This window comes from Botryllus schlosseri, chromosome 16 (assembly GCF_051294905.1).
Source record: "Botryllus schlosseri isolate E-star chromosome 16, Bs_hap1, whole genome shotgun sequence".
In the NCBI taxonomy this organism is placed as follows: Eukaryota; Metazoa; Chordata; class Ascidiacea; order Stolidobranchia; family Styelidae; genus Botryllus; species Botryllus schlosseri.
In genome coordinates, this window is record NC_137251.1 from 12,560,752 (window position 1) to 12,573,967 (window position 13,216).

The window sequence follows — 13,216 nt, forward strand, 5'->3', positions numbered from 1 at the left end:
TGGTATTTGTATGAAATCGAAATTTGCATACTTCGCGCTTACCTTATGTCGAAAACTTAAGTTACTATCAATTAGTCTTCCTTTCATATCTACTTTTGAAGATTCAGTGTAGAAGTTCAGTAGAGGTGTAAAAGTTTACGATGTAGAACAACTTCAAAATCATCACAGAGCAATACCGACTTTTGCGTAAATTCAGTTATGTGTTTGACTAGGTTGCAGAGCTCATAGGCCGTATGCAAACTCGACTTCCATAACTGAATTAACTACATAATCATCTAACGACAACCCTGAAACTCGGCACAGTGTTTGATGATATCGTCATGATATAGAATGCAAAACCTTCTCTCCGACTTCAATATCGAACACTATCAAAATCAACATAGATCAATAGCAACTTTTGCGTAAAATCCGTTTTGCGCTAGGCTAGTTCTAGTTCACCTCGCACCTATACAATGTACATAGTCGATTCGAATAATTCGATATAAAAGTATTCGACTTGTTAATAAAATTAGTTAATTTACAAAGAAGAAAACGACGTGCAAAGATCTTTAGTACATTGGAAAAAGTAGTTTCTATCTACTTTACAAAATTCAGTGTAAAAGTGTTCGGTAGTTTCATATAATCAGTATTTATTTTACAAAATCCGTAGCGTAAAGGTCTTTAGTATGTTGAAATGTCTTTAGTTGTTCCATGCTATGAATTGCCTAGCATTTTATGTGGGCAGCGTTGCTTTCAGAGGGGTCAAAGTAGTCAAGAAAGCTACTCAAGTAGAAGTAGAAGAAGTGACGACAAAATCTACTCAAGTACGAGTAGAAGTATTTCTTCCATAAGCAAACTAAAACTGCTTGAAGTAGAAGTAGAATTGACTGACTTAAAATCTACTCAAGTACGAGTAGAAGTATTTCTTCCATAAGCAAACTAAAACTGCTTGAAGTAGAAGTAGAATTGACTGACTTAAAATCTACTCAAGTAAGTAAGTAGTTTGAAAACAGTCTTAATTCGTTCGCTTGGACTGTCAAAAGCTGCAAATTGAGCTATACTGAAGGTGCAGAGAGTTTGATCCGTATTGGTGCATCCCAGGAAGTATCAATTTTCGACAGAAGAAGCATTCTTTCGCATCATGGGATGCAAATTATGGTATTGGTATGAAAATGCGATGTTAACCCTTTGTTTTCTAGAACTACGGGTTTAGAGAATATCGTGGCATGGCTCTCTACCCATATTATAAGGCCCCAAGTTTAGGCGAAGAGCAATACGGAGAAGTTGTAAAACGGAGAAGTTGTAACAAATATTGTGGATCGTAAAATCTATATTTAGTGTAGCTTTATTTTCGGAAAATAGAGGCATTAGCCTACACTCGCTTCTATGCTTCAACATGTATGTTCTGCAGACAAAAGAACTCGAAGTATGGTACTGCGAGTATGGTACTCGGAATGAAAAGTGAAATACAAATACCACTTCTAAAAAGCGGAAAATATATTTTACGTCTTTTGTCCATAAAGTCCATAAAGTGATTTGGTAAAACAGGTGTAACGCTCCACATAGCCTGATTTTCCAGATTAGCAGGACACGTCATGGGCAGCTAGATAACGATAGGATAGGTAATTGCTAGATTGCGAAACGGTAGTTTCAAACGTTATGGTGGGCCATATTTACAGTGATGAAATATTTGATATTGGCAGCAATGCGGTGTGAGCGGAGCCATAAGCAATCCGGTACCTAAATTATATTCACTGATACTTTCGCGAAAACATATTTGTCACGCAATAACTACTGTGCGCGAAGCGCAACAAAATTTCTGGGCTTTACCTGACTTTTATGAATGTTGAATGTTGGTACTCCGCGAAAACAGCCCCGAAATTCCTCAGGCTATCTTTCGTATTGGGGAAATAAACTACTTCTACTTGACAAACTAAAAAGAGCGAAAAGTAAGTAAGTAGATCACAAAATATTACGAAGTAGAAGTAGAGAAAATCAGATCTACTTGAGTAAGTACCAGAAGTAGAGGAAAATTACTTGGGTACTTCCAAAAAGTAGAAGTACTTCGTTACTGACCACCTCTGGTTGCATTTGTATTTTCGACTTAACGTATAAAAAGTCCTAAGCTCAAGAGTGTTGCTATAATAATCGGACGGAAATAGCTTCGAATAACTTTAACGGTGGTGACTGATTTTGCTACGTCCAAGTGCATGCGGCTAATCTATTTCTATTGTTATAACCTTTGAATTCGCGTCTATGCGACTAATTTGTTTATAACCGTGGGGATCGTGTACATGCGGCGAATGTGTTTGTCGCGCTCAACGGAGTATAGGCTGATTGGAGTATTTGGTTGTATTAAGGTAAGCATCGGCTTACTGGACGCTGGGCGGTGCGAAACCCTCGTGGAACAACCGGTACTTCCAATCACTTGCACACCCAGGAGAAGTATGGCCGTCAGGCCTTCATGCTCCGACCCGGGATCTGAAACCGCTTGACGGGGCAGTATCCCAGTCACAAGTATGGTGGCGGCGGGACAAGCCTCCGCAGACGCCCCCAGCCAAAGCCTGCTTGTGACAGCCGTTTGAACCTAAAAAGAAGAGAAACTTTGAAGGTAAAAATGGTAACCAGAAGCAACCTTTTGGGAGCTCTTGGGTCCTTTCGACCCAAGAGTGACCTATTAAGGCGCTTGTGGCAATAGCAACATGGTGTAGTGCCATGCGGCTGCCACAAGCGTAACGGGTGGAGGTTTACTGCGGTTCCTCCAGGTTACCCCTAAAAAAAAAAATAAAAAAATAAAAAAATAAGCATCGCCTTACTGGACGCTGGGCGGTGCGAAACCCTCGTGGTACAACCGGTACTTCCAATCACTTGCACACCCAGGAGAAGTATGGCCGTCAGGCCTTCATGCTCCGACCCGGGATCTGTGTCCGCTTGACGGGCCAGTATCCCAGTCACAAGTATGGTGGCGGCGGGACAAGCCTCCACAGACGCCCCCAGCCAAAGCCTGCTTGTGACAGCTGTTAGTACCAAAAAGTGTAGAGAAACTTTGAAGGGAAAGCAACCAGAAGCAACCTGAAGATGGGAGCTCTTGGGTACTTTGGACCCAAGAGTGACCTATTAAGGCGCTTGTGGCAATAGTCCGGTGGTGTAGTGCCACATGGGCTGCCGCAAGCGTAACGGGGTGGAGGTTTACTGCGGTTCCTCCAGGTTACCCCTAAAAAAAAAAAAAAAAAAATAAGCATCGGCTTACTGGACGCTGGCCGGTGCGAAACCCTAGTGGTCCAACCATAATACTTCCAATCACTCTCACACCCAGGAAGAGTATGGCCTTTGGCCTTCATATTCCGACCCCGGGATCTGAGTCCGCTTGACGGGCCAGTATCCCAGGCACAAGTATGGTGGCGGCGGGACAAGCCTCCGCAGACGCCCCCAGCCAAAGCCTACTTGTTCCAGCCGTTTGCACCTAAAAGTGAAGAGAAACTTGAAGGTAAAAAGAAACGGAAGCAAACCCTGATGGGTGCTTTTGAGTCCTACGACTCTTAAGTGCCCTATTACGGGCGCTTGTGGCAATGGTGCCTTGGTGTAACGCCAAGTCGCTGTCACAAGCGTGACGGGGGGGGGGAGGTTTACTGCGGTTCCTCCCGGTTACCCCTAAAAAAAGAAAAAAAAGTATAGGCTGGTCTCGCGATTTCGGTGCGTACAATAGGCCGTTGTGAAAACTACAATAATCCGGAGTTCACCGGGAATGGATATAGACAGTTTACCATGGGTATTTTGCGTCCAGATAGTTCAATGCGGCTATGCCCTGGAATGCGACCTTAGGCTACATAAGTAATCGAAATGCGGCCGTGATTAGCAAAAAGGTTGCCCACCTCTATGTTGTTTGATGTGCTCTTTCTGACATGACGATAAGTACATGGGGGTCAGGTCGGTCGCAATTTTTTTAACCATCGCCAAGGGGTGCGCATGTACAAAAGGGTTGAGAACCGCTGGTATGAGAAGTCTGCGAGATAGTCTAACGGTGATCACCGTCAAATTATATCCAACCAAGGTTAGTACTAATACAACAAAGGTAACTTTTATAAAATATAACATTCGGGTGTGAAAATGGGCGTGGCAAATAGGAAGTAGTGCGCCATCTGATTGCCGGTAACAAAACCGGATCCCCTCACTACTTAGAATCCGATTCGCCTGACTGAATATATGTTCGGCTTTCTATTTTATCTCACCATTCCTATGTGGCATCCAGCTATAGCTTAGCGACGATATTCAATCTTAACACCTCTCGCCACCACCTTGGCCTCCGATTGTATTTCCACAATGATCTACATTCTATAGCTTCCAATTATGATTGAAGTAAGAACTATGGCACGTGAACTGACCTCAGAACCACTCAACAGTTAATTTATTAGCGGGAATTATAGTTTCGATACTATTTTCCACAGCGGAAATTTGTCAAGCCCGATTGGACATATCGCACCATACGAAACATGCGCGCGTTAGTAGAAATTACATATTTGTGAAGTCGTATAGGGCTACCCTATTTTAAGATCAGAAAGGACATGGTCGAAAAAATACCAAACAATATGTGATGTGATGTAGAAATGGCATTATATTCTTTGTAGTCGCATGAAAGGTACATATTTGAAATGTCCACATCATTTTTACGGCTGTATCGTAACGGGTGATCCTCGAATGGCGGACACGGCTCGAAGCCTACTACTCGATTTAGAATCGAATCACTCAGGTTCTAGATTTCGCCCAGCCTTAGTCACAAGTTCACAACGCAGTGCTCACTGCTCACACATTCTCACCTAGAAGTCAAAACAAAATCTCTACGAATATCTAAGAACATGTTTGGTGGCTGTATTTATAATGTATGCATATAATCTTTTCTGATTAGGACCAAAATTCTTGCATATATGCTCTAAATTGGATAGAGTTTGGATTTTGAATTAGCGGAATCTCTGCGATCTGAGGCATATTGTTCAGGTGCTTGAGAACAAGGATTGCTGACTTCTCATTAATGTGGATCTGTTAAGAATTAGGACCCTGGGCATATGCTTGGTAGTGTTTTGATAAGTTAAAGTCTATGGAAGTACAAATTCACGAACTTGGAACAGCATATCATTCATACATTGTAAGCTCATCCGCAACAATGACGCCGACGCGTGTTTTCGATCTATTTTAGCTGAGCTTGACGATGCTCATAGCCGTATGTTAATATCGTTGGTAGAACAAAGATAGAATCCCAAACGAATATACGAACACAACCCAACCAGGTATGGACTACAGCCAAAATGGCAAGACTGAGAGAAGAATTTCGATGCAAAAAATTTGGATTCCATTGCGATTATGAAGATGCCAAACTTTTCTATAGAACAGAGGTATTGGAATGATAACATTAGATAATAGGTATAGAGTGGATGGAAAGTAAACCTTCATCGTTTATTATTTATATGTAACAATTGTACTTTACTAAATACTGACATAAATGCACAGTTGCACACCTCATCTCAAATAGGTGTATGTTCTACATTATTATATCACACTGGCTAACTTTAGATAGCGTAACGGTGGTCACTGGTCAATGGCCATACTGGTCATTGACCAGTAGTCAATCGCATATAGGTTACTATATTTTTTCAGATTACCTAAACATATGTCATTTCCTTAGCACTATACTTGGTACTGCTTCTTCTTTAATATAGTACATGAATGCAATCCCTAGTAGCGTCTACTTTACAAATTTTGCCAAGCAGAAATAGGCTACTCGGTGGAGAGATTTTCATTAATCTGATGTGTGAAACCTCCTTGACCACTATATAGCGCAGGGGCGGGCAACTTCTCCAGTCGGCGGGCCGGACATAGAAAAATTAAGTACTTGGCGGGCCGGATTACTGGATCGATACATTATTCGCCCATTTAGCCACACATAGAAGGAATAAATCGTATTTATTGAATGCATGGTAACAGCAGCAATGTCACTTCAACGCCAATTCTCTTGATAATGACGAAGACAATGTCAATTTGATAACAGCATTGTCATACAGGCGCCGCCATATCTTCTTCTCTCTGATCATTGTGATCAATCAACAAACGGTGCAAGATATCAAGGCGTTCAATAAGTCCGGTACTAGGGATGGTGTGAACGTGAGGTTCACGTTCGCGTTCTGTGTGTGAACCTCGGAAATTTAGAGGTTCGCGTTCGCAACAGAACCTTGGTAGGTTCTGCACTGTGAACCTTTTTCATATATTACAATTTATTATGACATCTTTGGTTCGAATTTATTGCATTTTAACTGCGGGTCACTCTATGCATGGCGCTGGCAGCATAACAAAAATCATCACAAAACGAGCATTAACCTTGATAATCTCAAAAATTTTACTTGCTTCGTTACAAAAGTTTGCTCGAAACATCCAGCTTAACATGAGCTTAACCCGCAATCACACAAGATCACGAGCAAAATACACTACACGTTTTCAGCGAATGATGCTTATTCAACCAATCAATAAGATTGATATCGTTTTTTAATGTAACAAATCTAGCAGGCGTGCGGGATCTTGTCTTCATGTGTTTACTGCATCATTAAACCCAAATCCGTGCGACTGCGGTATTGGCTACAGCCTGTTTTACACTCTGCTCAATATCAATGTAGCGACACTCAGAGGCCGAATACATTGTCCGGTATGGCCAAGACCGTTGAGGCGTAAGCTTATATTCCCTGGCAAGTCCTCGTCGAAATTGTAGGCAAAGTGACGGATGATATTGATTTTATGGGATTAATATATCATCTGATTGCCTGATTTGATACATTTAGCGACCTAAAACGCCAATATGTACTTAAGCATTGAGGCAATATGTGGCCCGAGTCGTCGCTGGGTATCGTGTTCATTATCGGGTACATTAATATAGGCTATCACTTCATTGAAAGATAGGGTTGGAATTAGCAATATGTCGTCACGTGACGTCATGAGGTTCACGTTCGCGTTCACACAGAACCTTTCAAAAAGGTTTGCGTTCACACGAACCTGAACCTTTCAGAGGTTCACACCATCCCTACCCGGTACCCCAGATTTACCAAAATATCAATTCATAAGGGTTGAGTTGGTGGCGGGATAGCGTAGCGGTATAATCCACATTCCACAGCTACAACCAATGGGTTGTGGGTTCGAGTCCGACCGAGGTCGACTCCAGAACTCCTACCTAAGTATTGGAGGTTTATCTAGGCTCATCCTCGCCATCTCATCTGCTGCAGCGGTGTCTTACATAAGCCTATAAGTGCGTGCCATGCTACAAGTCGGTGGTTGCGGAATCGAAAATAGGAAATATCGGCCTGGTGGTAATGACCATTGTAGTCGACAAAGACCATGATTATCACAAACAACATAAGGGTTGAGTACATCGTAAATGCCGATAATGCAAGTCTTCTCGCTTCGACGAGCTCACGCGTAAGCTCCGCTCTCGCACACTGCACACACACGTATATAATAACAAACATTCATTGAAATTTGACGGAGTGAGCAAGTAGTGGGGAATATCGGCATACTGGGGCCGCGGGCCACTTTCATGTAAGACAGGAAACTGTCCGCCGGCCCGGCCCGCGGACCGTATGTTGCCCGCCCCTGATATAGCGCGGGAACATACATAATCTGTAGCAGGATCTTGACACCTTTTATATTGGTAGCAACAGGGTCAATGGGCATTTGGGCATGCCACACTTGCGCGCGTGACTTTAAGTTGGGGATAAATTATGCTAAGGCTACGTCTCAATTTGAGGGCTAGGGTTGGGTTTATAGAGCCACATGCTCAAATGTCCGGCAACCATAGAGAGGAATCTGCAACTGCTGCCGTATGAACTATAAATTAATTTTTGGATGGCCTCGTCCCAAACTAAACTTCTACTAGAGTAGCAACAATCACTGCTGTGACCACTGACCTCTTCTGCATACCAAATGCGCTCAGAATCAAGTAGCTCTAAACAGCTGACCACAATTTTGATGTGAGCAATTAACATATCTCAAACCTAACTCCTTTCCAGTATTCTGAAAACAGGCTGGTATATCTCATCTACCGCGCGGCAATGTTCATCTATCAATTCGGATGGCTCATGGCATATTACATCTACGGCGGAATCAACAATCCATCGGGTATACAGTCCAGCTATTTCTACCTGACGTTATGGGGAAATGCCATCAACGCAATCTATTTCATGCTGAGCTTGATTCTTGCAATCATCGGATACGTGAATAGAGGCAACTTCATAATAAATAGTAAGTTGATTATAAGCCAGTAAATTAAAATTAAAATTTCAGATGTAGGGTCGCAGTAATGGTCTTATAACCGCAATTGAGACGCACATTAATCCTGTCGCAGATATGATAACTTTTAAAACATTGTAAATGATAATTATTATGATGTGGAGATAAGATGACACTACAGATGAACCGTGCATGAATTTTTTGCACACATGGAATCGGTCCAGTACTCATACGATAAGATTTATCGTGAGGCAGCCAATCTTATCGTATAATGTACCAAATATCGTACTGTACCCCGCCCATTCCCCTGTGTCCTAGTCAAATTCGTGAACATAGCTTGGAAAACCTTGTGACATTCTAGCAATTCCAAAGGGCACGTTCATAAAATATTACTTCTTTACAAACTTGTTTGCAGATTCAAAATGTCTGATCGTGCTTCGTTCGATTGCGTGGATCCTTCACTCAGTTGGTCAAACAAGCGCCATTATAATAACCATAGTGTATTGGGTGACACTAGCGCCAACGGCAGCCCCGGGGACGTTAGGCGTTCCATTTAACATTCACCAGCACGCAATCAATTCCGTCGTGTATGTAATCGAAATTTTTGTCGTCGCATTTCCTATGCATGTTCTGCATTTCGTATACCCTATGATATTTGGTGTCGTGTACACCGTGGCTACTCTTATTTACTACGCCACCGGGATAACTCCGGCCGTCTACCCTATTCTGAGCTGGCAAGACAGCCCTGGAGTCGCCGTCGGTTATAGTGTGGGATGCATCGTGGGATGTAGCGTCGTTCATTTCGTCATGTACTTACTGCATGTTGTAAGAAGACGGCTCTACAAAAAATGCTGTTCCACTCGGCCTCAACTTTCGTCAAACCTTAACCTCCCCTACACCAATTCCGGCTTCGCTTTGGAAAATAACAATGAGAAAAGTTTGCCCTATGGTGCAGCATGATGGATCCAGATACGCTGTCATCAAATTCACGAACGCTGTCAAGTGTATATTTCCAACTTGTTCACGAAAGTGTCTGATTGTCTTTCATTCACACCATTTCCTTATAAGTTCTGTCAGCCTATCTGTATTTGACTTTGCCTTTTGGATTTGCGTGACTTGTTTCTTACAGGCATTGGAATATTACCCACAATCGATTCCGATAGTGTGGCCTATTGCCACATCGTGAACGCCGATACTGTCATTTTCATTTTGTATATCTATCAAATACAATCGCATCACTTGCAGATTCATTTAGAGACGTTAAAGTAGTGAGACTATAGACCGGGGGGGGGGGGGGGTCAAACTGCGGAGCCGCATGCGTCTTTATCAGCCTTTGATTGAGGCTCTTTAAGGATATCACAATGCATATGCACAATATCCACACGCATTTCGCCATTTTGCTTGATATGTTCAACCTGATTATAAATTGATGCATTTTATCGCGTATTACCAGCATGCATATCAGAGGTGGTCAAAGTAGTCACCGTCGCTACTCAAGTAGAAGTAGAAGTAACGCCGGAATTTCTACTCAAGTAGAAGTAGGAGGGGTGGTTCACAAGTAAGTAAGTAGGTATTCTACTCTTATTTTTGCCTACAAAACTGAAAACTGCGAAGTAGAAGTTGAAGTAGTCTAAAATCATAACTACTTAAAAAGTAGTGTGAGTAGGCAAAATCTACTTCAAGTACTTCAAAAAGTAGAACTACTTCGTTACTGACCACCTCTGATGCATATTGTCTTCCTGATGTCTCTTTCCTTGTGGTTTACGCAAGACTTGTAAAATTTCGGGGAAGGTGGCACTGCAGGGTTAGAAGTTTGCAATTGAACTCTTGCATCGAGTTCACGTGAACGTTTCTCCCGTAACAATAAATGTCTGGCATCAATCAACGATAAAGCATTGTGTTCAACAATCAACTTGATAATAATTACGCCAGCGCAGGCCGCAACCATTTCCGGGCTAGCAATAGGGAATAAAGAATGAGCAGGCCGTGTTATTTTGGGCATTTCGGGAACCAAATACCAAAACTGCCCAAAATAAAAATTTTAAAATGTCAAAAATAAGGCTTTTCGAAAATATAGTATGTTATGAAAGTTTTAGATAAAAATGTCGGCGCTTCTTTGTTTTACGATCGGAGAGAGTCAGTGTTTTCCATGGTACCGATCAATAATGCTCCCATAAACAGGTCGCCATGTGTCACTATGTGACGTGTTTCACATGATATCAAGCTGTGCTCCCCCTGAACTCGACATTTTTTCTACGCAAGACGACCCTGTTTCCATTCTCGTCAGTACCCTCTTTCTGTAAGTCGCTGGCTGGAGATTCGGTGATGTGCTTAGAGATTTAAGCATACGAACATCAGGAAGGATTAGAATCTGAATGTCGTTAGCCAATAGAGTTTGTTTTATATTCACTGAACACTGTGTGAAAGTGGTTTTCTGTTCTTTTTGTTGTTGATTATTATTTGATTGGCAATTATAACGCAAGTGGTTTTGTTCACCATATCCAAAAAGTCATTTATCATCTAGGGGTGGGTATTGCATTAAAAAATATAAACTCAAATATATGGCTTTGTTGCGAGAACGAATTCCACAACGTATGGAAAAATATGCGTGTCAGTCAAAAAGTTTGTTACGGTGGGAGCGATATTCTTCCTCCGACACGTGTCCTCGAGAACTCTACTCTGGTGTCTATAATTTCGACACGTCAATAAATAATGGGCGACACTCTCTTCTTGGCGGCACGTTCAGCAATTGGCTGAATCTGCTATTCCCGATTTGAATAGATGTGCTTTTAGTCCACAATGTCCGGTTTGTAGTCGGAACATAATCGCTTGATACCTTTTCGGTAGTCCATTCACGTCTGCTCTGTGGTAGACGGTTGGAAAACATTCCTTATATTGTTGTGACTTATCCGATTGTGAATAGCGGTTATTCCATAGTTCGATGCACGCCTTCCGACGCGAAGCAGCGATGTCTCGTACGAAAGGTTTGAATTCAGTCGTTTGCACACTGGCTTGACTCGCTCGTCTGGCCAATTCATCTGCCTTTTCATTCCCGGGAATTTGATAATGACCAGGTATCCAAACAATAGCGATCTCGTATCCTGCCTCCGATATCCGATGGATCGTCAGTGAAATTGGTGCGACGAGGTGATGTGATCGCCCATAAATATTGTCAATCGCTTGAATTGCGCTCAAGCAGTCCACGAGTATTAGTATGCTGGTATTGCTGTTTTCCACAGCCCATTGTGGAGCTAAGCTTATTCCCACCAATTCTGCAGTGAAGGAACTTGATTCCTTTATGATAGTGGTTGCGCCGTTGATAGTTCGCGATACATAAAACGCCGCCGCAGTGCCAGTGATGAGCATCGGAGCGGAGTCGGAGTGGATTCGGAGCGGAGTTTTGCCGAATTTGTGGCGGTCGGAGCGGAGTCGGAGTTTACTACAGATAATTTTTCGGAGTATTGTAACTTTTGTCTCCGATATCTTTGGATAGCTCTGACCAGAATACACTATTGATTATGATTACACACCAAAACACAGACAGTTGACATCTTGTAAAGTTGTAATATGACGGGTAACATGCAAAAATGATTGCCAAGTGCATAAAAATCAGCCATCTTCACTGCAATTGGGGACTGGAGAGTAAACAATACTATGAGGCCAACCATATTATCACATGTACCATGTTATATCATGTACCATGCTTGCCACTGTTTCGGATACTTGACGAGATTCATCGGAGTATCTCGGAGTCTGAGATTGAGCTCTTCGGAGTCGGAGGGAGCTTTCCTCTGATTCTAAAGTTGTCGGAGGGATTCGGAGTCTCGTAAATCACTATCCGCTCATCACTGCGCAGTGCCCATCGTAGTTTTTGATCCGTCAGTGAAAATCTGCAAGTATCCCGGGAATCGTCTACAGATATGTTCATTGATTAGCGGTAACAAAGAGGAGCATTGTTTAAACTGCAGACTCGTCAATGTTAAATCTATACGTGCTCGACGCAACGTCCAAGGTGGATGGGTTATCTTACTCAACTGCAACAGACCATCTCCATTTTCGTCGCAATTCGGTCGATATGTAATTTGATTGAAGCAAACGAATTGCTTTCTTTTCGGCCATTGTTCCTCCCACGATAACTGGAGAAGCTGCTCTCGCCACGGGTGCTTCAAATCAGCATTCACCTTGGATCTGAATTTCATACATAAATACCTTTGTAGTAGGTCCATAGTGGCATTTCCCCACACGCAGACAGTATGGAAATAACTGGGGTGCTCCTCATCCATCCGCAACAAAGCCGCAGCGCGTTGTTTTGTAGACGCTCGACTTTTTCTAGATATCGTCGGTGACCAAAATGAAACGCTTCAATTCCATATTCAATTATAGATCGAATAAGAGTTCGATACAAGGTTAGCATAGTTTCTTTTGCAGCTCCCCAAGAGGTTCCTGAAATCATTCGCAGAAAGTTTATTCGAGCAGTGCATTTATGTAAAACAGATTCAACATGTAGTTTATATGATAACCTCTTGTCGAAGGTAATTCCGAGGTATTTTGCAGATTCTGCTGTCGCTATGTTCTGACCACTGTATTTAAATTGGAGATTTGGTATTTTCCTTTTGTGGCTAAAGACAACTGACACCGTTTTTGTTGTATTGACTTTCATTCCCCATTGATCGCACCACTGTTTAAGACAATCGGTTTTCTGTTCTGTTTTCTGCTCAAACCTCGAAGCTAATAAATATTGCCTCAAAAATGCGTCGTCGGCTTGGGATACTATAGTTCCTGTTACGTTTGTTTAGTCATTCCGTTGTAAAGATAGTTAGTGTCAGTTACTGTATCAGTTGTTGGTTCTCAAAAGACCTAGAACGTGACAGTTCGGTCTTGCTCACCTGATCGCTAGCCATGTCAGGTGATGACGGTAGAGATAGATGACAGGGTTATAAAGACTCGAGTCAGAAGGCTTGGTTACACGTTCGAC

At 42.4% G+C, this 13,216-nt stretch overlaps 1 protein-coding gene across 2 annotated transcripts in view; it reads left to right on the forward strand.

Annotated features, from left to right (window-relative positions):
- Window positions 1-884: 884 nt before the first annotated feature.
- The window catches only part of LOC145458884 (beta-1,3-galactosyltransferase 1-like), a 214,785-nt gene continuing 202,453 nt past the window's right edge, over window positions 885-13,216 (forward strand). The window contains exon 1 of one of the 2 annotated variants that reach the window (XM_080337384.1): window positions 885-2,339. In XM_080337384.1, the coding sequence (XP_080193510.1) occupies window positions 2,274-2,339 (66 nt within the window). In that variant the 5' untranslated portion in view covers window positions 885-2,273. The remainder of the gene's footprint in view (window positions 2,340-13,216) is intronic. The other variant, XR_013921217.1, reaches the window with a different exon arrangement.